The sequence below is a fragment of the Tupaia chinensis genome, unplaced genomic scaffold (genome assembly GCF_000334495.1).
Source record: "Tupaia chinensis unplaced genomic scaffold, TupChi_1.0 Scaffold000687_1, whole genome shotgun sequence".
NCBI classification, from domain to species: Eukaryota; Metazoa; Chordata; class Mammalia; order Scandentia; family Tupaiidae; genus Tupaia; species Tupaia belangeri.
The window spans coordinates 1,154,809-1,180,924 of NW_006160210.1; the positions used below are offsets into that span (position 1 = coordinate 1,154,809).

General features: G+C 35.9%; 1 protein-coding gene across 8 annotated transcripts in view; it reads left to right on the top strand.

Annotated features, from left to right (window-relative positions):
- Positions 1-26,116, top strand: part of EPHA5 (EPH receptor A5) — a 421,001-nt gene that overhangs the window by 194,654 nt on the left and 200,231 nt on the right. For 4 of the 8 annotated variants that reach the window (XM_006160483.2, XM_006160485.2, XM_006160484.2 and 1 more), the window contains exons 4-5: positions 9,929-10,084; positions 14,704-15,039. The exons of 3 other annotated variants lie outside the window; for them this stretch is intronic. In XM_006160483.2, the coding sequence (XP_006160545.1) occupies positions 9,929-10,084; positions 14,704-15,039 (492 nt within the window). The remainder of the gene's footprint in view (positions 1-9,928; positions 10,085-14,703; positions 15,040-26,116) is intronic. One more of the 8 variants, XM_027776611.1, reaches the window with a different exon arrangement.

Genomic DNA, 26,116 nt, shown 5'->3' on the forward strand with positions numbered 1-26,116 from the left:
TTGATTTCTATCTCTCTCTCTCTGTCTGTCTCTCTGTCAAGTGCATGCACCCTAAGCCAAAAATTTCTCAAAAATAAAAGGAAAAAAGCACATAGATTGAAACATACAATAAAGAGGAAAAACACTAAAAACGGATATAAGACCATTTCATGAATATTTAGTTTAATTTTTTTCAACACATTGAATACTAAACAAAATGAAAAATATCATCAGATTTTAGGAATGTGTCCACAAAAATTATTTTTGCCTGTGATGAGTGAAATTATATGTGGGCATTTGAGTATCTTCTCAGTTAGAGAAAATAAATAAAACTTCACCACCACCATTTAATAGTATCACACTGGCAACATTTGAATTTCGGAGGTAACACCTTCAACCCACAGGAGTTCTTTTTTTTTCCCCCTTTGATTGCCAGAAGGCATGTGAGAGAAAGAGACAGAGAGAGAGAGAGAGAGAGAGAGAGGTGAAAGCACCTCCTAATGGAGGGTGGGCGTGCCTAAGTCCCTTCTCCTCCATTTCTACATCATGTTGGGATTTTAGGCATATGGACATAAGTGTCCAGCGTGTATTTCAAAATGCCAGGGACTAGAATTCAAGCCATGATCAGCCATATGGGACTGGCTTCCTACAGCTCAAGGCCAGCCCAACCACAGCCGCTCTTACATCTGAATTAGTTGACACTTATTTGGGGGAGGAAAAATGCTAAGTGTCTGTTGGAATTACAGAATCATGAAAAATACCTACTAAAACCAATAATCAAAATAAAAGTTTAAAATTATCTATTGAGATGTCTTACTGTAGAGGACTCAGTAATTAAGAGGGAATCCTAGGCACAGTGGAACAGCATTAACACAAGATTCTGAATGAAATGCTGGAGGCCATAGGGAAGATCAGAGTTCCAGTCCCAGGTTAATATTTACATGCCAGACGTGTTTGTGCTCATGGTTCTGGATAATTGGGAAAGGCTGGGGAAAGGAGAGTTGAGACCCTGTTGAGAGTGCTTGTCTGTTTCTCCTCTCTTTTGCTATCATGAAAGATATAAATAAACTTTTAGAAAACTAAGGGGGAAAAAACTGCTTTGAGAGAGATATATAATGGTTTCTATTTTTATGATAAATAATCATCTTATATAGACTGTTCCTAGAAACCTTCGGTGAATTGCTTAGATTATGTGACTTTTATTTTATGGAGGTTCAAGTGAATAAATGTAAAATGGAGATATTGATATTTACAATTGTCCACAGGTTAGAATCCGTGTGTTAGTACATTCCAACCTAAAGGGAACTTCATGTTTAGTTCCTGTAAATAAGCATATCCATATTAACAAAGTGGAGAGATAAGCTGTCATATCACTGAAGAATATCTTTCCATGAGTACTTCTCTATACTATTGGCATTTAGATGTATAAAACTGGTATTTACTTAATTTAACTATTTGAACTTAGGAAGCACATCATTTGTCAGGGAATAACTTAGAAATAAATAACAATCAAGTCACCATGTTTTACTTCTGTTCCGCATATTCTATCTGAGATTATTTGGGGGGATTGGTTATATCTGTATGTATTCTCTTCAGTATATTTTAAATTTTAAATATTTTCTAAATTTGCTATCTATTAGTTAGAAAGTATATAAGCTCTAATCTGAGGAATAAAACAGGAAGGGATACCTGGGATACCTAATACATTTTTACTAACTTTTAGGATATTCTGTTCTTTTCTGAACTCTGGAGGAGGATACTCTCTTTGAAATATGGAAAGGAAGTCATATTATAGTTGATCATTGGCACTATGATAAAATACTTTTACAAAACATATGGACTTAGAATTTTTAAAATGTGAATGTAATATAAAGTCTAAAGTCATACATATTTATTTTATTTATAATTAGAGGAAATTGTAGTATACACACATGTATGAAGTATATTTATCATGGTCCATGATTTTATAATTTTACATATCTCATATTACACACACACACACACACACATAAACTATGTTTATGTGTATAGTCTTAGTACATTTTTTTTGCATGCTAACAGAAATACCAGAGCCTGTGTGATTTTATAAAGAGGATAAACATTTATTTACAAACTCACAATTCTGGTGACTGGAAAGTCCAAAGTCCTAAGCCTATAGGAGTGTTAAGAAAAGAGAAGAAGATAGTGGGAACATTCAGAGAGAGAGAGGTCCTAATGATCTCTCCTTTATCACAACCAGCTCTCCTGAGAACTAACCCCTTCTTGTGAGAACTGCAGTTCATCGGCTCTTGCAAGACATCGTTAATCTATTTAAGAGCATGTTGCCTCTATGATGTGATTATTATGAACAAATCCCTTATTCTGGGACACCATGAAGGAATTAAGTTTTTACTTAATACCTCTATAATACACATAATATAATTTAGTCCCAACATATGAATTTCTGGGGGGCATATTAAAACCATAACATATGCTATATATATGTATGCCTTTTTCTTTTAGTTGTTTAAATTTATATACTAATTATCCTACAATTCTATATTCTTAAATATGATCTTTTTTCTATTTCTTTTGAATCCAGTCAAGAGATGTTACCAAATTTTAGTGTTCTTAGTTTAAATCTATTTTTAATGTATCACTGTTTTAAAACAGTACCTATTTTGGGGACCAGCAGATGGCATAATAGTTGTGTCACTGAACTTCCATGTAGTCAACTGCAGTTTGAGTCTCTGACCTGGGACTTTAAACTCACGCCAGAAATGTGTGTGTTCATGGCCTAAATCCCAAGAGGAGAATGGAGGAGAAGGGACTGTGGCATAGCCATCCTTCTGGAGGGTGATTTCTCACTTTCTGTCTTTCTGTCTCTCTATCTTTTGTGTGTCTCTGGCAAGAGCACGCACCCTATCCCAAAAAATCTCTCTAAAAAATAAAACAAACAAAACAATACCTATTTTATACTAAGGAGATATTTATATATAAGGCTAAATATGCTCCTACAGTTAAATTTTGATATAAATAAGAATACTATGTATTATATTTAAAATATGATATTTTTGAGTTGTACTTTCCTCATTGAATTTTGTGTTATGCTATTTTCTTAACAAGCGCATGTTTTAAATTTGAGCAAATATATCTTCTAGGTAACTTATTTTGAAAAATCTTATAAAAGCATGGAGCTGATGGTAGCACAGCAGTTAAAAAGCTAATTTGACTCAGCTATATTCTCTGATAATTCATAATAAAGCTATGGTAAGAATCTTGTTCACAGTGATTTTCTGTCTTCCTCAAAAAAGCATAGCTGGATAAATCTAATAATATTTTTGAAGGTTAATTATATTTTGAACACTGCAGACAACTGTAGTCTGTGTATTTTTATTTTTATTTCCTTTCATCTCTCTCCATATGATTGTTAAATTCTAATAGGGAGATTATAATATCTAAGTTACTAAATCAGAATTATTTCCTATAGTACTTTTTAAAGAAATTTTTAAAAAATTGTGGTTGTGTTTGAAGAGTATTGGTTTCAAATTATAAAGTAAATGCACTTAGTATTTGAATATACAATACTATTCTGTTAGCTATTTAAGGTAAATCTATATATTAAAGACATTAAAGATAAAGAATGTGAAGCATCATTCCAAATTTTTAGTGTCAAAATTTTAGTAATTTTGAGGACCTTTTAATGTTTCCTCATCAGATTTTGTAGGATCTTTCAACAATTTTAGTAGGTCGAGGGGCCCGCAGGTGGTATAGTGGTTAAGGTGCTGGATTCCCATGTGACTGTCCATGATTTGAGTCCTGGATATGGAGGCTTGAAACACACACCAGACACAGGAATACGCATACCCCAAATCCCAAGAGGATAACGGAGGACAAGGGATTGCCCTATAACCATCACCCTGGGATTAATGGAGGTGATTTCTCATTCTCTCTCTCTCTCTCTCTCTCTGTCTCTCTGGTGAGTGCACATGCCCGATTGTAAAAAAATCTCTCTCTCAAAAAAACCCCCAAGAAACAAAAACTAAAAGCAAACCTTTTGATTTGACTATTGGTGACATGGTTTTATAAATTTTAATTTTAATAGATGTCATTATCATCTCTATTTTTGGAACACTACGTATTAAAGATAGAATTTGATGGATGGTGTAAAATAGACTATAATACACATTGTTGTTTTTTTTTTTAAACCAGGAATTAATATTTAAATTATACAGGTAAACTAGCTTTTATTAAGTTCCTGCAATATCATTTTGAGCCTGAGAAAGACACAAAAGTACTATTTACAGCAATATAGAATGAATATTTACTCAGTACAAAGAATATATGACAAACATCATGAGAACCATTTCTGTTCTCAAGAATGTTTCTGTGAGTTCGGGGAGGATGAGAATGCGTACCAGTAAAATTATGATAGCAATGTTGCTATATGCCCTAGGAGAGATGCCATAAATGGTTCAGAAGTGTGAAGAAAGAACAGAGAAAGAATATGCCGTCATGGGGATTAACACATGCATCATGGAAAAAGTGGCATTTCAAAGGAGACTTTAGTTAGAGGTACAAATAATTATTAAAAATAGTTTCCTTTTCTCTAGAGAATTGCCAAGATAGTATCATAAGGCATGTTACCATAGGATACATTTATTTCCTACCCCTTTCACAATTTAAACGTACTGGTGTAGTGTTTTCTAAATAATATGTAGGTAACATACACACATTATGTGACACAACTTTGCTCCAGAAGCTTCCTATTTTTTCCTAAGAATTATTTAATTTTATTTATCATTATTCTGTTTGTTTAATTTATTACAGGGCATGCATGCTCACCAGAGAGAGACAGAGAGGGAAAGTGAGAAAGCAAGCTACCAAGTCTGGGGCTCAAACCATGGTCAGCCATGTGGGAGTCCAGTGCCTTGACCACCATGCTCCCTGCTGGCTCCCTTTTATTCTTAAAAAAAACATAAGAGTTGGAATTTATACAGATTTTACTACTTATCTAAATAACTATTTATTGAATATCATCATGATTAAAATATAAAGTCAGTTTTGCTTCTGTTGCTTATTATTGTTTATATTGTGTTCCTAAAACATTATAGCTTTATGAATAACATTATTATTATTATTATTACTACTACTAGAGGGCACATGTGCTTAGCAGAGACAGACAGAGAGACAGAGAGAGCAGGGGAGAGAAAGCACCCCTGTGGGGAATGGGGGAATGGTCACACTGCAATCCCTTCTTTCTCATCTCTTCTTCCCTTTGGGAAATTGGGCATGTACACATTCTCTGGTATGTTTCCCAAGCTGCTGATTTGGGACTTGAACTGCTCAGTTGGCCAAGTGGGATCCACCTGCCTTAACCAGTAGGTCAAGGAGCCTACACATGTGAAGAACCATTTTTATCTTCTCACCGCAGTCCATGTGTGCCTTGCCACAGTGCTTGACAAAAAGGGTGCATTCAGAACCTCAACACCTCCTGTGTCTCCCATTTGCTTTTAGAGGAATTCCAATCATCTTTTTATAGACTACTTTTCAAAGTGTAACTAATTATTTGCACTTGTCTTTTGGCCTAGCATGCTTTTCCTGCAATGTTCAAAGGTGAAAAAAGTTCTCAAGTGCAGGATATTGTAAGTGGGCTTGTAGGGACAGAGACAATGAGCTGCAAGAAGACCACACATCTGAAGAGTTTTTAAATATTGTGGAGAGACTTGCAGGCTATGCTAGCATTTAAAAATAAAAATAAGTGGATTTTCCCCAAAGGGGGCACAATCACATGGTTCTGAGGAGTGAGTATTGCCATACAGGGTAACCGCAGTCTTCATTAACGCATTTTCAGCTGAATGATTTCAAAGGTGCAGCATGTACCAACATGTGATTTAGAATGAGGAATGAGAGAGACATGGATGGAAAGGTAATTTAAGAAATTGTGTCCTGAAGGTGGAACAAAAATATCTGGTAGCTACAGGGGGAATTGGGATCAAGTGAAACAAATAGTTGTGTTGTATGTTTTGTCTCATTTTGCTTTTGAGCATGTCAGAAGGGCTGCAGATGCTTGCGTTTTCTCAAAGAGAGGTTCCTAATACAAATAAAGGTTTTTTTTTTTTTTTCTTGAATAGAAGCAATGATGCATTTTCATTGGAGCTGGAAGAAAAGTAGAAAGGGTTGGTATAACTGCATGTAATTTTGGCAATTTGATGACAGGAAGATGAGAAAGTTCCTCTCTGATAACTTCTATTTTCTTAACATAATGCTTCAAGTGAATGTCTCAGCTGGCGGTTAACAGGAACTGAGCTTGTAAGAGTTTGGAAAGAAAGAGAAAAAAAAAGGAGTAGGTACAAGATAACCATGCTGATGTTGGGAAAGGAAGTTAACTAAGCAGACAGTATGAAGATTGCAGCAGAGTGGTATACCACACTGGGATTTGGGAGCAAAATTTGAAGGTGATGAATAGTTACAGTTTGTGATGTTTTTCTTGGATAACATTGAATTGCACAATATTTCTCTATGAACACATACTTGGACTTCTTTAGTAACTTCAAGTTAAATAATACCTTAAGCATTACTTACTATCTTCCCCCAAATACATTTCATATCTAGTAATCTCCATCTGAAAAAAAGGTCCCAATATTTTCTGTGCAGTTTAAGTCACACATCTTAGAGCCCACACATCTTAGAGTCATTCTTGATCTGATCTATTGAATCTATCATGAAACTTGGTAATTTATCTTATCTCATCTTCATTTCCTGAAGTCATCAACTCTTACCTTTTACCATTAGAACCACTCTTGTTCACTCTTGTTCCATAACAATGTCTCTTTCTTTTATTTTTTTGAGTTTTACTATAGGGCACATATGTTCACCAGAGACACAGAAAGAGAAAGTGAGAAATCACCTCCCTGGAGAGATGGCCATGTCGCAATCCCTTCTCCTCCATTCTCCTCTCCAGATATTTGGCACGCATGCACATGCACCCAGCATGAGTTTCATGACACCGGGTCTGGGACTCGAGCCACAGTTGACCATGTCAAAGTCCAGTGCCTTAAACATTACACCCCATGTTGTTCCAACAATGTCTCTTTCCAGATGGATGCTATACAAACAAAAGCCCAGTTGCTTCCATTCTTGACCTTCTCCCATCCATTACCCATGTTGCTGTGACTTGATCTCTTCAACTCTGCTTTGTTCTCATCATTTCCCTACTTAAAACGGAAGAATCTTCAGATAGAACAGTTTTAATTAGCTGATTAAATGTTTGCAGGGGCATCCCTTTACCTACAAAATACAATTCCAGATACTAAATAAAAACTCTAAGGGTTTTTAGTGACCTAGTGTTCTCTGCCAGTGTATGTTTATTTCTTCTCTTTTATTTCCACTTCTTCCTGAACACTTCTTTAGTTTCCTCCACCTTCCTGTTTGTTCTCCTCCTCTTGTGTTCATTTGTAAATATTTCTCCCGCTAAGGCGCTGTTACACTCCTATTCAGATTGAATAATGTTCTTACTATCTGAAATCTCATCAGACTCAACTTTCAGGGAGAAGTGTGCTTTGATATTCTAGTTTAAATCAAATGTTTATGTTCACTCCCATATTATTTCTCTTTCTTAACATAATCATATTAATAATTTTAAGACTTTGAAGGCAAGGCCAGGCCTAGTTTGTTTAACTCTGTAACTCAGTACCAAAAAGTGTTTTGAGTCCATCACCTCTGCTGAAAGCATTTTGTTGAGCTTCTGATGGAAAGATACATTTATCTACCTTTCATTGAGTAGATATTATCTTCTACTTCCACGGGGGGGTTAATAGCAGTGTTATATAGGATATCATACAAGATGTTTAAGTTAAAAGGTACTCATTAAAAAGAAATGACTTTTGTTTTATGAATGATAGATGATTCCAAATACACAGAGTATGTGTATTGACACTTCATGTCTTTGAAAGCAAATAGCATTTAAAGTGAGAATGGTTTTATGAAAAGGATAAAAGAAGAAAAATTGGATAACTTGGCTAAGTATGGTATTGGCTGCTACAGCAATCCTATTAAAAGAAAAATACTATTTTAAATCTTCGCCTAATCATTTAACTACAAGAATGTTCCTAATACTATCAAAAAGCTCTTCTTATCTTTCAAATACCTTCACATTCTCTTTGAATTTGTAAGAGCATTAAGGCTTTACTATCACTATAATTAGATCTACTGAAAAAGTACCTTCTCATTTTTGCCAATTCCTGATTATTCATGGTGATGGCAGAGAGCCTGAGCATGGATTACTGAAACTTGAGATCATTTTTAGCATATGAAAATTAGCCCCAATTCATTATGTCTATCAAACATTTCTATTGAAGTACAAGTTCACCTTTGAGCTTCAGCAAATGTGCATTGATGCTAGAATAAATACAGCAGCATATGTAGTCAGTTTTGAAACTAGAAAAAAAAAGAGTTGATTGGCTCTATGTAAAATAAGCCCTAAAACAGTATTCAAACCATCAGTTCACTGGTCTTCAATTGGCCTCTTTTGAGCACTTGGAATATTAAAGCTTGGATTTATTGATGATTGAGAAAAAAGAGTGATATGAGCATATAGGGAATTAATAGAATGAAAAGATTTATTTCATGAGCACTTACCTGACCACCAAGTTAGAAATGTTAACAGAAATATCAGGGAACTCCTTTTTTATGTGATTCTAAATAGTTCCTTTACACTCTTCATTCTTTCATGCATAGCACACCACTTTTTAAATACTTATTGTGATCAAACACTGTGATAAAAGTTGTGAATGCAAAACTGAAGACATTATTTCTGCCTCTTATAGATCATTATAATTTGCATAGTGCCAATATTACTGATATTAACAGATGAATGTTGAATCAGTAGGAACCTCAAGGAAAAGTTCTAAAATGGATTAAAATGTAAAACAAATATCTAAAATCTGACTCGTGAAATAAACATGGATGGATGATACACTAGCCCATTTATATAAGCCTTCTTCCCAATGTAACAGAATTTATGACATTTTTAACATCTAAGTAATTTATTTATTAGTTTAATAACAACATTTTGAGCACCTAAATGTGTATTGTACCATTTTAGGAGTCTCTGGGATAATCCGCATTGTTTTTCAACATTGTTTTACAATAGTGATAAAGTCAGTGAAAATTGTATTCAAAGCATAAGTTCTATTTTAAATACATATAAGTATTTGCCTTTTAGAAATATAATTTCTTTTTTAAAGTGGGAGTTCAGCACTTCAACCACCATGCCACTGCTGGCCCCTAGAAAATATATACATATATATATATATTTATAACTTTGATAAATCCACTTCCCTGTTTGCATATATATATATATATATATATATATGTGTGTGTGTGTGTGTGTGTGTGTGTGAGTGTGTGTGTGTGTATACATATATATATACACACACACACACACATATATATTTTTTAAGAATTTTTTTGCTATAGGCCACATGCATTCACCAAAGAGACAGAGAGAGACAGAAAACTAGCAGAAAACTAGAAATCACCCCCTGGGGGTATGGCCACACTGCAATCACTTCTCCTCCATTCTCTTCTTGGGATTTTGGACACACACGCATATATGCCTGGCATGAGTTTTAAGTCACCAAATCCAAGACTCAAAACCATGGTCAACTACATGGGAGTCCAGTGCCTCAACTCCCATGCCACCTGCCAGTCCCTAGAAATATAATTTCTTCTAAGCTCCTGTAGCATAAACTGTATGCAATCTGTACATGTTTAATTTAAATACTTTAAATAATTATTTGATTATCTGAATGAGTAGCCTAGTATTTATGATCCAGAAGCTTATGAAACATTCTTGAAGTTGTGTTAACTATAATCTGTGTATACTAGTCAAAATAATGACATAATTCACAAAGCAAACACTGCATCTGTTCCAGGGAAAAGCTTAGTCTCTTATTTCTTTTGACAGTGTGCAGACCTGGGTTCTTCAAAGCCTCACCTCACAGCCAGAGCTGCAGCAAATGTCCACCTCACAGTTACACCCATGAGGAAGCTTCAACCTCTTGTGTCTGTGAAAAGGATTATTTCAGGAGGGAGTCTGATCCACCCACAATGGCATGCACAAGTAAGGAAACCCATGGATATTTGGTGATACTAACTTTCACCAGTTTGAAGAAACAGCATGATGGAGCCTGTTACAGTCTATTAACATGTCCCCCTAAAACAGGCATAACGTTTAATCTTCTCAATAACGGTTTCATCCGATTTTGATTTCCTGGAGTAAGCATTGAAACATTTGAGTCTTTTTTATCCATCATTGTTAGAAGCATACATTTTCCCTGATATGAAGTTCAACATCTGAGACACAGATATGTAATTTTTTAAAATTTTAATGGTCATGATAACCAAACATGACTTTGATAAATCCACTTCCCTGTTTGCATTAAACCTTTGCCTCCCTAAGCCAGTTTTCTGCTCATATAGCTGTGCAGTCAATGATGTTTTTCCTTTCTTTTCTTTTCTAACCTGTCCTAGTAAGTTGCAAAGGCCAATGAGAGAGATTTATGAAAAGACAGGGAGCACTTTGAGAAGACGGTGAACTAGAGGATAGCAGGTCCAATTTTTAGAATCATTTAGACAACTAATTTTTTCACTAGGGTTTTCAAGCCATTGTCATGTGTCTTGTTAGTATGTACTCTTATTATTTGTAACATATTTTCTGATCATATCATTAGAGTGGGTGCATATTACACACTTAATTTTAATTTTGGCAGTAGATTTCTCAATCCTTTTTTTTAAGAATTATTTATTGAAATTTATTTATTCATTATTATTATTATTTTCTTAATTTGACCATAGAGTGACACACAGAGAGTGATAGGGAGACAGAGAGAAAGAGGGAAAGTGAAAAAGCAACCCACCAGGTCTGGGACTCAAACCGTGGTCAGCCATGTGGGAGTTATAGCTGTGCAGTCAATGATGTTTTTCCTTTCTTTTCTTTTCTAACCTGTCCTAGTAAGTTGCAAAGGCCAATGAGAGAGATTTATGAAAAGACAGGGAGCACTTTGAGAAGACGGTGAACTAGAGGATAGCAGGTCCAATTTTTAGAATCATTTAGACAACTAATTTTTTCACTAGGGTTTTCAAGCCATTGTCATGTGTCTTGTTAGTATGTACTCTTATTATTTGTAACATATTTTCTGATCATATCATTAGAGTGGGTGCATATTACACACTTAATTTTAATTTTGGCAGTAGATTTCTCAATCCTTTTTTTTAAGAATTATTTATTGAAATTTATTTATTCATTATTATTATTATTTTCTTAATTTGACCATAGAGTGACACACAGAGAGTGATAGGGAGACAGAGAGAAAGAGGGAAAGTGAAAAAGCAACCCACCAGGTCTGGGACTCAAACCGTGGTCAGCCATGTGGGAGTGTCCAGCGTCTTCACCACCACGCCACCTGCTGGTCCCCTCAATGATTCTTATAGTTTCATTTTTGTAATTTTCCACATATTTCTGGGAATTTGGCAGCTTTATGCATTTGTTTGATGATAGTACAATCAGAATTTTTCTATAATGTCTCAATAGCTAATCAAATAAAAAGAAAAAAGTAAAGGGACAATAAATGTCTTCCTCCCTCTTCATAATGTTCAGTTTCCATGACCTGTCTTACTTTACTATTTTAGAGCCAAGTATGAGAGAGCTGCTCTCAAAGATGTTCCCAAACACTTTTGAAATGTTGGTGTTCATCCCTAAATATGAAAAGACAGTACAGATTCCTTGTTATCAAATCATAGCAAATTGAAATTTGATCTGAATTTCACAGTGGCATATAGTTTTAGGGTTCCTCAAATCATTGCTATTCTATAGCGTTATATTTTTGAAGATCATTCTTTTTATCTCAGGACCGATAATGTTATGAGTTAGAGTCTTTCTGAGAAACAACTCCTCTTTAAGTGAGTAAATATAAACTTTGGGGAGGATACACTGAAATGGAGAAGATCTAAACCATGATGAATTTGATGCCTTTGGTTGCAGTGGAGATTTAAACAATTCTTTAGGTTATTGAGAACAAAAGACTCCCCAGATAACAGAAAAAGGGTTGGCTTAGACAACAGACGGGTAAATTAAGAAGAGAAAAGCATGTCTTGAATTATCTTTTACATTTTGCCAATTTTCTAATTAGTATTTTCTTTAAGTGGTCTACTGATAATTTTTGTCTTTCTTGGCATAGATGTGAGTCTCTCTTGCTGTAGATTTCTTAGATTTGGGGATGGGAGAGAAGCCATGTCTTGATGGCAAGGACTACTTTGCATTCTTCAGGGACAAAGTCCACAGAAAGGCTTTACGGTGTTGTTGTTCTGTCTCTAGGTGTGTGAGTTTCTAATATTGTGTCTCAAAACAACACTAATTTGTATGCATTTCTGAAATGAGAATATTGGGATTCATATAAGGCTTTTCTAACACATCGTCTCTGAGTCTGTGTGTCTGTTTTTAGTTGCATTCATAGTACACAAATAGTGCATAAAGTCCCCTTATAGTGTGGATGATGTTCAGATGAAGATCTTGAATTTCATTTTCCTTTAGGCTCTTTGGAATTGAATTTATAGTTCCAACTCCTTTTAATTTTTTTTCCCTGGAATATGATTATCTCTATATATTTTAGCCTGGAAGAATATTTATGAATCTAAAGTGAAAAAATAAAAAATTAAAACCAAGATTTTCATGAATCTGTTTAAATCAAGGGTCCTTTTCACAGTTTTACCGTATCTATATTTATACTTACTGTATCTATAATATGATCAGGGCAATGGAATTTCATTAGCTCATTTTCTAGGGGTGTATTTGTTTGAATCTCTGCTTTTACTTCTGCTGTAGAGCTTTGCTGGAGTTTGAGTTTCATTTTGACTTTCGAGGTTACATGTGTCTTCACCTAAATGTGACGGATTCAGACTTCAGTGCATTTTTATAGATTTGGAGGAAAGGTGTGAAATGCAATTGTATTTCAATAGGCATCTTTCTAAACTGGACATGTTTTAATATATGCTAAACCCTCTTTTCTCAGAACTTAAATTTGTAAGTTTTTTAAAAATTTCTAATTACATTTTCTTTCACAACTTGTCACTATTAAAAGCTAGATCTTGTAAAAATGGTAGTTCCTGTGTTTCCATCTTAATTGTTTCTACTTAAAAGTGACGGTTTCATCTTGAAGTCTGTTGGTTGTACATATGGAAACATTTTCAGGGCTCAATCATAAATATAGCCAAGGTGAGGATTGTTTTGGCAAAAATGGTCAACTCTTTAGTTATGGGGTCCTTTCATTTCAATAGCATTTCATATATGAATCATTCTATGCTAGGTAGCATTCTGGTAAGTTTTTAATTTGTCCTCAACAATCATGATTGGATAGATATTAGGTAGAAGTTAATATTAAACTCTATATTTAGAACAGACCATGCCTATTAAGATAACTAAATTAGATCATCGTAAGTAGCTTAATTTATGCTTATGAACCATTCAACTTCCACCACATTCCATTTTATTCCCTGTAGAAAGAGATTTATTAATTAAGTCTGCAAGAATTAAAAATGCATTTTCTCTTTGAGAATAGGTACTTGTAAAACATTAATAGCTGACTGAAGTTTTAACTCTAAATATCTAAAATCAACTAGAGTTAGACGTTATGCAATTGATTTTAGTTTTCTTTAGTATATTAATTGTTAGTTTCAGAAATAGGTAAAATAGTAAATAAACAAGATATTTTTATTCCTTAAGAAATCTTTAAAGCAATTCAAAGTGTGAGTTTTATTACTAAAATTTTAGTGAAAATATTCCATTGAAATAAGGTAATTCTGAATATAAAATGGTCTATTAAATTGCATCCAATTTCCCTTTAACATATAGCTAAAAAAACAGTGGCTAAGATACTCTACATGAAGTTAGAAAAGTCACACTAATAGTATTCTAAGATGTCTTGATTCTATGACAGTATTTTAGTTAAATATAGTTCCTTCTTGATAGTGGTAGATCCTTGGAGATCAAAATTTGTTCTACTTCTAGTGCTTCTGAGGATTATTTTTAAAATAAGTTTTAGATTTTCAGTTAAGTAAAATTCACACCTATAGAATCAAAATATAAAAACAATATTACAATAAAAGAAGTTTTGATAAAGATTGTAACTACTTAAATCCTAGTGCTTTCTAGATGTAGGAGAGAGGGTTTCAAATTCTGTTGGTGACTTATTAAGTAGAAATGCAATTTATTTTGAAGTAAGCTTTGGTTTACTCGTAGAATTTGTAGTCAAGAGCTGCACTGACAAATCATATTATACCTCTGCTCATTGCTTGCTTGTTTGCAGGGAGTAGTGTCAATGTGGAAGTAATCAGTTCAATCCCCAAGGAGATTCATTTGCCACTTCTAGATATATAATTTATCTAACATTATTTGTGCATACATAATGTACTCCCTATTATAGTATTTGCATATATACTAAGCAAAACATCTGCTTTTCACTAAAGTAGTGCTATAACAATATCATGATAAGTCATTTCTACAGAGCATAATCTCTACTATTGTCCCTCAAAACTATAAGAATTTTCAAAAATAGTAACAAATTATCACTTAAAAGATTGATTGCGACTCTATTTTTTCCTTCAGACCAGGGATTGGTGTGGTAAATGGTGCCTAATTCATATCATCTTAAAAATATGTTTTTCTCACTTTACTTTGCAAACCAGGACCCCCCTCAGCTCCTCGGAATGCCATCTCAAATGTTAATGAAACTAGTGTCTTTCTGGAATGGATTCCGCCCGCTGACACTGGTGGAAGGAAAGATGTGTCCTATTATATTGCATGCAAGAAGTGCAACTCCCATGCAGGTGTGTGTGAGGAGTGTGGAGGTCATGTCAGGTACCTCCCCCGGCAAATCGGCCTGAAAAACACCTCTGTCATGATGGTGGATCTGCTCGCTCACACAAACTATACCTTTGAGATTGAGGCAGTGAATGGAGTGTCCGACTTGAGCCCAGGAGCCCGGCAGTATGTGTCTGTAAATGTAACCACAAATCAAGCAGGTAAGTGTCATGCCCAACCAACCTGTGTATCTTCAGCCTCCCCTCTCTCAATTACCTCCACAGCTGAGGGCCAACAGGCTGAGCTCTGCATAGGAATTTCCATAAACCAGGTCAGGATTTAAGTATAACACATCTCAAAAGGCTTTTTTAGTTTCATACAAATGAAAGCCTCAGGCCTTCTTAGCAGACACATCTAGAGATAGAATAATAAAAAAAAATGTCTAAACTGAATGTTTTAATTAAAAATACATTTCTGAACTCAATCTATTTGTAACCAAAAATCTTTGTCACATGTAATTTTATGCCATGAATTTTTATAGCTCAAATCTGCCTTTTTTCTTACATAGTTTTCTTCATTTTGTAGAAAAATTTTATTCATTCAGCACGAATTTAGGCAAATTTTATTTCCTTGTTTATTTATTTGCTTGTTTGGTGCCACAGCTCAATTTTCTTTGCAGATTTTAAGTCTTGTCATATTATTTCTATTATAATTGCAAAAATGCATGAAATGAATTTTCTTTGCTAAATCCATTTATCAAAATTGGAATAACTATGAATTTGTGTACGACCACATGAAAACACATCTATATTGCACGTGGAGATCTTGGAATTATTAGGGAGTAGCGGATGCATTCCTGTTTGAGCTACTAATTCACCTCTATTTTCCCCTCAAATATTCACTTTTAAGTAAACCAACAAAGAAGATTTCTTTTGTAATACAATAAGAAACAAAAGGTAAAATACAGCAGATTTTATAATTCAACCGACTATGTGGTAAGAATGATTCCAGGCCTAAGAGTAATTTATAATTTGTTTTGTTTTTGTTTAACTATGATTATGTAGGAGAGCATGAGAAAAGCATTGAAAGCAAAAAGTTGTAAGCTTTCTGTATTACCTGGACACTCCTATCAGTCCAAGCTTGTCACCTCGTGTGGACAAGCCCACATGGGCTTTGGTCAGTCAGCACATCCTTGCTATCAGTGCTGACAATGAAAGAGGAAGTGTTTGAATCTAACTGGACTTCGCTCATGCACAATTAGACTAAGTTTATAGGCTGTGGAAAGATAGAGGTTGGCAAAGAGTACTACTGGTTAGCGAGACTTGGCCTAAGTATTTCATTTGAATTGTTGGGTAAGTCAGTGTAAATCAAGTGGTTTTATCTTATGAATGCATGCAGTTGAGTTCACAGTTGTTTCTGAGAGGTGAAGCTGAGAGAGACACTCAATAGTAGCCCGGATGATGCGCGGAAGTCTCTGAGTACTGTGCAGAGAGGGTTCTGAACATGACGTATTGTTATGTCGAGTACCCATCCATCTGCAGCTCTTTTCTCCCTGAAAGAAAACAATGCACGTATATAGGCCACTTTCCTCAGAAAAGCTGTTATCTACCTCTCTATTTACTTCTTAACCTTAGGTGGAACTAATAAAGGTGCTAAAAATCTGGACAGGAATAGTGAAAAGTCATTTTTCCCTCAGCATAGACTCCGCTGCAGGCCAGGCTGGCAGTCGTTGATTTTCCATCACGGTATCTCCGCGTCACAGGGCTCCGTAAATGTGAGCTGTCTTCCCATATCAGAAAATAATATCTTTCAACCCGAGGTTTCAGGCTTCTTATGCAAGGTCTTTCAGCCTTACTTGGTTCTAAGTATGACTTTTCCATTAACATGCTAAAAGCATATTGAATAATCACTAAGAGTTGTGTTCCTTTGGGGGAAAATTCTCTAGCTGGGGGAAAATTCTCTAGCTTGCGTAACCTTAACTTCTTTGAAAAATATTCCTTTGATGAGCTAAATGTGGGAAACAGCTATTTATTTAGTGTGTGTGTGTGTGTGTGTGTGTGTGTGTGTGTGCGTGTGTGTATTTAACGCTGTACTCAATAAATAAACATTAGTTGTAGTTGTCTTTGACTTGATGATCTGTTCAGACTCCAAAGTATTTTATTTGGACCTCCCTTACTTTAAATACCAAGAATGATTAGTTTTCATCCAGCTGCTTGAGGCCTGGCTGCCACATAAAACAAGTATTTGAATTCAGAGCAGACTTATTGACGTTTGACTGCTGCTTTTTCCAGTTCTCAGAGTACACACTGTAAAACCCTTGCAAACCTACTCAAAAATATCAGAATAAGATTTTTCTCAATAGCAGCATTCCAGATGAACTAAGTCTCAATTTCCACAGAAATTGTTACCTTCGAATAGCTCCTGAAAAGTCTGAGATTCAATATCACCGTGGATGAACATTCATCAAGTTCCAACATCACAGAAAGTGGGTTGGAGGAGTTACTCAGTTTTTAATGTCTGAATATTTATTAAGCATGAAATTGAAGAAAGTTATCCACACCATATGCGATTCGTGTGTAAAACTTCTTTTAGCAGATTTTAACTTTAATCTTCAAAAGATTGTTTTCTGAGAAGTGTGTTTTTTCCCTTCAATAATGTATTTAAAATTATTATTTGGCCTTCATCGTTGTGTAGAATTTTGATTGGCATAATTACTTTTTTTGACAGCAACACATGTATGTACTGTTCAAATTCCAAATTAGATTCAAAAAGTACTAAAAGAAAAAAAAATGTTATCTGTTCAGATGAAAATTTTGCATTAAGCTAGGAACTGAAATTGATTAGTTAAACCTAGTTGATGGTCTACAAAAGACAGTGATTAAATTATTACATTATAGGGGCCAGCAGGTGGCATAGTGGTTAAGGTGCTCAGCTCCCACGTCGTCGACTATGGTTTGAGTCCTGAACCCAGTGGCTTGAAAAATATGCCAGGTGTGTGTGCATGTGTGGTCAAAATTACAGGAGGAAAATGAGGAGAAAGGATTGTCACATGACTATTGCCCCCTGGGGGGTGATTTCTCACTTTCCTTCTTTCTTTCTCTGTCTGTGTCTCTCTGTCTATCTCCAGTGAGTACATATACCCTATAGCAAATAAAGGGGGAAAAAAAAAAAAGAAAAAGAAATAAAGCCATTGAGTTCTTGAACTTTTCAAGTGTGTTTTTAATCCTTTTTTTGGTAATACATTCTTTCAAAACATTTACTTAAGGATAATCTTTCTTTGCTGGATAAACGTTTAGATTTATTTACACAACAACACTTCAGTTTTTCTTCTGTTTTATTCTTTTAGGGCATCTAAAATTTATCTCTTTAAATGATAGACAAAGAGATGAATAATATAGACATATCAACATTAAAAATTTTCTTGAAGAAGTTACTTTGAAACTTTTATTATCTACTCAACATAATATTGTACATTTATTAGATTTTTCTATAAATAACCTCTCCTATAAATATCATTTTTATTTAAAACTAATTTCACTAGGCATATGAAAGGTATTCCAAAAGTTTATAGACAATTCATATGTGTGGGACCAGCAGTTAGCGTTAATGGCTATGTCGCTGGACTCCCACGTAGTTGACCGCGGTTCGCATCCCAAACCCGGTGGCTTAAACTCACGCCGGGCACGTGTGCGTGCGTGCCCAAGATCCCGAGAGGAGAATGGAGGAGAAGGGATTGTGGCGTGACCATCCCTCCTGGGGGGTGATTTCTTGCTTTCTGTCTCTCTGTCTCTCTCTGTCTGTCTGGCGAGCACACACGCCCTATAGCGAAAACCTCTCCAAAAAAAAAAAAAAGAAAAAGAAAATTCATATGTGAAAAACCTACACATGCATTTAAAATTTTTTTGCACCAAAATGAACTTGTACTTTAATTCCATTTTCTATGAACTTTTTGAAGTACCCTACTGTATAACAAAGGCTTAAAGTTCATTTAATATAAACACATGCATGCATTATTGCAAGGAAAGATGAGCTCATTCTGACCACAAAACCAAAGTTACTAATAATTACGCAGAGGTACAGGTTTCTAATAGACTAACACTGAATGGTTCTGAGTTAAGTCGGAGACTCTTGGACCCTTTCCCTAAGAGAATTGTCTTAATATGATATGGGTGGCAAACCTTGCCTCTCACTTGGGAGATGTCCTAGCATATCCCAGAGCATCAGAAATAACACAAGGTAGGTGGTTCCCATATTTTTTTTAACTTCCTTCCTTCCTTCCTTCCTTCCTTCCTTCCTTCCTTCCTCCCTTCCTTCCTTCTTTCCTTCCTCCCTTCCTTCCTTCTTTCCTTCCTTCTTTCCTTTCTTTCTCTCTCTCTCTCTCTCTCTTTGACCAGAGAGGAAAAGAACAAGAGAGAGGGAGAAAATGAGAAGGCATGCCACCAGGCCCGGGACTAGAACTGCGGTCAGCCATGTGGGACCCTAATTACCATACCACCTGCTGACCCCAAATTCCCATATTTTTGATGGGAGTCACTCATGGATTCTTACCAAGGTGTTTAAGGCATTGTAATCCAGGGTCCTTTCAGCTGGGTTCCATCTTCAGAGCTGACCAGCATGATATAGCTATTCTAATACCAAGTGTCAGGATGTTTGTCAATTTTTTCCTGTGGAAAAATCACAGTGGCTGTATTTGGTTTCTGTTTTTTTTTTTTTGTTTGTTTGTTTCTTTTTTGTTTTTGTTTTAAGAAAGATCTTTTGCTATAGGATGTGTTCACTTGCCAGAGAGATAGAAAGTGAGAAATCATCCCCACCCAGGGGGGGGATGGCCATGTTGCAATCCATGGAATTTTGGCCACACATTCACAGATGTCCAGTGTGAGTTTCATGCAGCCAGGTCTGGGACTTGAACCATGGTTGGTCATGTGGATGTTCAGTGATGAAATCGTTATACTGTCTGCTGGTCACAATATATTTGTAATCACTGCTGATTAAGCATATATTTGTTGGGCAAGCAGGTAGTGAAGCAGTTAAGGCAGATGGATTCCACACGGCCAACTTGGCATAGTTTAAGTCCCAGACTCAGTGGCTTGAAAAACACCCTGGGCTCATGTCCAAAATCCCCAGAGAGGGAATAGAGAAGAGATTGTGATGTGATTTTACCACTAGGGGAGGAGGATTTCTCACTCTCTCTTTCTCCAGTGAGTACACAAACCCTAAAGCAAATTAAAAAAAAAATGTGGGGGCCAGGAGGTGATGCGGTGATTAAGGTGCTGGATTCTAACATGGCCAAGTCTGGTTTAAGTCCTGGACCTGAAAGCTTGAAAATCACATTGGACATGTGTATGTGTGCCCAAAATCCCAAGAAGAGAATAAAGAAGAAAGTATTGTGGGGTAGCCACCTCCCCCTGATTTCTCACTTTCCCTCTCCCCGTCTCTCTCTATCTCCAACAAGCACACGTGCAAAAACCTAAAGAAAAAAAAAAGTTAGCCAAGATTAATTTGTCTTCTGTATACGCTGAACAGGTAATTTAAATCTTTTCATGTATTTGTAATCCTCACCCTTTCATCTTCTATGTTCTTTTGGGTGGCACTAATAGCAACATGTCCCCAGAGACTTGTGTTTAGTCTTTTGTTCACAGGGAGACAGAGGTCTTTTCTTCAGCCATTACTAAAGTTTCACAGCTTTGACTTCATGGGCCACTGAGAAAAAGAGAATTTTCTTCCATTGACAGCATAAATCTTCTAAATATACACCAGAGTTCTGATAAAACAATCAAAAGTTGGAATGGTGGTATCACTGTGCTGACTGTAATATGGGCTCAGGTTAAAATCTCATTCATCACATGACCCTCATACCTTCTAGTTAGACCAGTGTGTCTTCGTGTTATTCTGAAGCCACAGGGGTCAGTATGAGCTCCGAGGCAGTATTCAGTGATCTCTGAAAGGTCTGGTGATTTACTTTCAACCCCATCCCTCCCCAGTGTATTTACAAATGGTCACAGATGCCTTTCAGAAAAGCTAAAAGGAAGACATACAGTATTAATATACGATGCTATTGCAGAGCTCTTTTTCACGAATAAGATCCTTTCTCTTCATTGAAGGGACTCTGTGGTAGAGAAACAATCAGATCTGGAAATTGTTGAGAGGCTATAAATAACCAGGTCACTAAAGTTAGATTTCTGTGCCCCTGACTTTCATGTCATTGGTGGTACCGATCAAGTGGCCCATTATTTCAGTCAGTGCTCTCTGGAGTACGACATTTTTTACTATTTAAGTCCTACAGCCTCTTATAAGAAAAATGCTCACCTTCCCTCAAGTGGTAGTGCTACTACTCCTGCCATTTCTGAACCCTAAGGAAATCAAGAAGTCGTTTAACTGTAGTTTCAACCTTTATGTTCTACAGTAAAGAGAACAGAAATTATATAGGTTTATGTTTATTTGTTCTATTTGTTTCATTTGTTTGCTTGTTTGACATGTGGTCATCATTGTTTCTTATTTCTATTTATTTATTTTCTCATTGTTATGGTGAAGAAACTGTCTTTGGGCCCTTTCTGAAGATATAATCAGTACAGAATTTCCCAGGTCCTGATCAATAGATCTACTTTAACATTCCTATTTGAAGAGGTCATTAATTTCTTTTATACACAAAGAAGGAATTCCCAGTGTCTGAACTTATTTAACTTGGGCCACGTTTCAGTTCAGATTTTGGTCAACTAAATTGACGACATACTTAGCACCTGTGGCATCTGCCGGGAGCACTTCGAATCTAGAATCTCTAATCATACATTTATACTGGCTTAAATTAAAATTCCTTCTTGCTTCTAAGTCAGGAACACACAATATTCATTTTCGCACATACTCCTTCATGCTTTTTCAAATCTAACTATAGAATCTTGTAAGTCTCACATTCAAGAAGCTCCCCGTCCCCGGTATTGACTAGAAAATTGGCTCCCAAGAGAATTTTGGGACTTGAGTTCTGATAGAATAATAGATTTCTGCGGGAAGAGAATTGCTTCCTTCCGTCAGTTAATCACCACAGAGAAGGTATGGACTTGGCGTTCAAGAAATGGAAGAACAGCTTTCTCAGTCAGGTGCGGAACAGCCTAACGTGCGAGCAACAGAGATTCAATTAGTTTTAGAAGTGGAGACAATTCTGACTCACCGAATTCTTCCATTGATCCAAACATTCCAATGCTTCGAATTTCTTCCCCAATCAATGGTGTCATTTTCCCAACTGGCAAGATAATAAATTCATAACCTTTGTAATTCAGGAATTAGGTTGAAAGCACTTGGATCTCGATGGTACCTTTGTCACCCTTTTTACTGTAAGAGACAGATGTGAGATATTTATGGCATCAGAGAAACTCCTTGATCTCAGTGTCACTTGAACTGGGAACTTAAACTTTGAGCTAGTTATTTTATTTCTTTAAATTCTGCGGTACATTTAGACAACAACCAACTCTTCCCATAGTTCTTGTATTTTTCATATCTTTATAATCATAAGCATGTGGAATTTGGTCATCAAAAATAGTGCCTTCAAGAAGTATTTTAATTGAGGGCTGGCCCCAGAGCACAGTAGTTAAGCACTGTGCGAAGGAAATCACATTCCACATGACTGACCAGGGTTCGAATCTTGCGCACTTGGATTGAAAACTTCCTAGACATATATTCATACCCAGGATCCAACAGGATGTAGAATTGGAGGAAGAAGGATTATAATATGATACAGTTTCATGGGGGAAAACGGGTGTTCTCTCTCTCCTTGTCTCTCTCAGTCTCTTATGCACGTGTACATGCTCTATCATGAATAAAGGCAGAATAACTGAAAAAAAGGGAAGTCCTTTATTTGCGGTGAGTACAGTTGGTAAGATACATACTTCTGTGTGTCAGAAGCTTTCAGGTGACTATCCTCTAATACTAAATACACTTGGTGTGATCTAATCTTATACTCCTATTCTGCTCTGTCTAGCTGAAACAAACAAATAAAAGTGTTGATACAAGATATTAAGTGGGACCAACATATAGTATAATGGTTACATCCCTGAATCCCATGTAGTCAACCACAGTACAAGTCCCAGATCTGGTGGCTTAAAACTCATGCTAGGCGCATGCGAGTGTGTGCCCAAAATCCTGAGAGGAGACTGGAGGAGAAGGGATTGGGGCATGGTCATCCTCCCTCAGGTGTGATTTCTCACTTTCTGTCTCTCTTTCTCTGTCTGTCTCTTTAGTCAGTGCATGGTCTCTATAGCAAAAAATCTCTTTAAAAAAAAAGTAAAGAAGATGGGGCCAGCAGGTGGCATGGTGGTTAAGGGTGCTGGACTCCCACATGGCTGACCACAGTTCATGTCCTGGACCAGGTGGCTTGCTTTCTCACTTTCCTTCTCTCTTTCTCTCTCACTCCGTCCCTCTCTGGTCAAATAAAAATAAATAAATAAATAAATAAATAAATAAATAAATAAATAAATAAATAAATAAATAAATAAATAAATAAATAAATAAATAAATAAATAAATAAATAAATAAATAAATAAATAAATAAATAAATAAATAAATAAATAAATAAATAAATAAATAAATAAAGGTTTAAAAAAAAGAAGAAAGGAAAAGATATTAAGTGTTTCATGGAGTGGTTGAACAGAAAAAATTCAGAGTAGAATCTACGTTTCTAAGAATAAAGTCTAAAACTCTACTGTACTGCATCTATTAAGCAGTTAAAGGCAGATTTTTTAAAAGGAATTATTTATTTTATTTTATTTGTTATCATTATTATTATTTAATTCACCAGTGACAGAGAAAGAGAAAGAAAGTGAGAAAGCAAATCACCAGGTATGGGACTTGAACTGCAGTAGACTATGTAGGAATCCAGTGTCTTAACCACCACACCACCTGCTGGCCTTAAAGGCAGATATTTTATTTAATTTAATTTTGTTTTATTTATTTCATGAGATAAAGAGAAGTGTGTGGTAGGGGAGAGAGAGAAAGACACACACACACACACACACAAACGCACAAAGATACAGACAGGAATCCTTGATGGTACCTAGCCATGTTGTTAACTCCCCTCAACCTCTGTCTCTCAGCCAACCAAGATCACAGGCACGTGCTGTTAGTAACCCTAGTGTGACCTGAGACTCAAACCTGGGGACTTCCGTGTGTCTCAGCATTGCATAGCAATATCCTACTGCCTGTGTCACTGTGGCTGGGCTAAGAGATAGGATTTTATTGCAACTGCTGATGCTCTAATAGTGTTGCCATTTCTGGATATGAAATTTGAAACTATGGGGAAACTCTAAATATGATACCAGGAAAATCTTCATATTTTGCTTCCTTCTTTATCAATAGAAGCAAAAATCAAGACTTTAATTTAATAAGAACCCAATTTCTTAATTTGCTGATTTGAATCAGGGTCTTGTTTGGCCCAGTCCGTTTGGTGTATTCAAGTCTTCATCTTAGTTGAAAAGAAAGGGGTTTTTTTGGTATCTAATTATTTTACTGAAGAGACAGTTCATGTCTTGGGTTTTACAAATACATAAATCACTATTGATGGGGACCAGCAGTTGGCTAATGGCTATGTCGCTGGACTCCCATGTAGTCTACCACAGTTCGAGTCCTGGACCTGGTGACTTAAACTCACACTGGGCACATGTGCATGCATGCCCAAGGTCATAGGAGGAGAATGGAGAAGAAGGAATTGTGGCAATGCCATTCCCTCTGGGGGATGATTACTCGCTTTCTGTCTCTCTGTCTCTGTCTTTCTGGCAAGCACAAGCACCCTATAGCAAAAACCTCTAAAAAAAAAAATCACTATTGTTACAATAATGTATTCTAAGTAATTTGGCATATTTTGCTATACGCATATTCTATTTCAAATGAAAATTTCTAGACATAATTTTTTAAATTATTTATTCATTCATTTATTTTAATTTGACCAGAGAGAGACACACAGAGAGAGAGAGTGAAAGTGAGAAAGCAAGCCACCAGGTCTAGGACTCGAACCATGAGCAGCCATGTGGGAGTGTTCAGTGCCTTAACCATCTTGCCACCTACTGGCCCCTCTACACATAAACTTTGAAATAAGTTATCTGTAATATTTTGAGAAAATACGGTTTTTCAAGTAATTTAGATTTGTCCTTTTCTCTCTTCTCTCTCTCATTCTCTCTTCTTTCTTCCTTTTCCCATTCCTTTCCTCCTCTCCTTCCTTTCTTATTTTATTCTTTTTTCTCAGATATTGAGGGCTGAATTAAAGTTAATAATATGGGATCAGTAGGTGGCGTGTTGGTTAAGGCACTGCATTCCTACATGGCTGACCACAGTTTGAGTCCCAGACTGGTGACTTGAAAAAATCACTCTGGGTGCCTGTGTGTGTGTGTGTGGGTGCACTGAAAATCCTGAGAGGAGAATGGAGGACAAGGGATTGCAGCATGTCCATCCTCCTGGGGAGTGATTTCTCACTTTCTCTCTCTCTCTCTCTCTTTCTCTGGCAAGCACATTTGCCCTGTGATGAAAATCTAAATATATAAATAAATAAGATAATAATGATAATAATGAAATAATATTTGAATCCATTGCATATTAAATAAAATAATAATGAAAATACTAATATGTCTCAATTCATTGGGTATTTCCATCTTTGAATCACACAAGGCCCTTGCTTGGTTTATACATTTTCCTGTGTACCTTCTTCATTTAAATCTGAAATCCATTTGCCATTTCCACACATGAAAGAGCTGCCACTTTTATGTTGTTGTTTTCTTAAACATTATCATGAAATATGTGATTGCTATCACATGCACATATTTTTTAAAGAATTATTTTATTTATATTTATTTTATTTTGACCAGAGAGGGACAGAGAGTGAAAGAGAGAGGGAAAGTAAGAAAACAAGCTGCCAGGTCTGGGACTTGAACTGTGGTCAGCCATGTGGAAGTCCAGTGCCCTTAATCACTGTGTGATCTGCTGGCCCTTATGCATATATTTTTAATGCAATGGTTATACTGTAGACTTTATTCTGTGTAATAATCTTTCCACTGCGATAAACATATTTTATAGATCCACCCATGTCTTTGGCCCTCGGTGTACCACCGCCTCTAGTATAGCCACTGTACTTTCCGTACCAGCTCCCCCAGGAACACAGACCCAGCTTTTCTGACTACCCAGTTTGAGGGCCTTCTGTATCCAGAACAAAGCTCTAAGGTGGGATTTTAATTCAATGTATACAAAGTTGATTTCTTAGAGAGAGAGTAAGAGAGAGAGAGAGAAATAAGAAAACCCAAACCAAACTCTAGTTGAGCACATTAT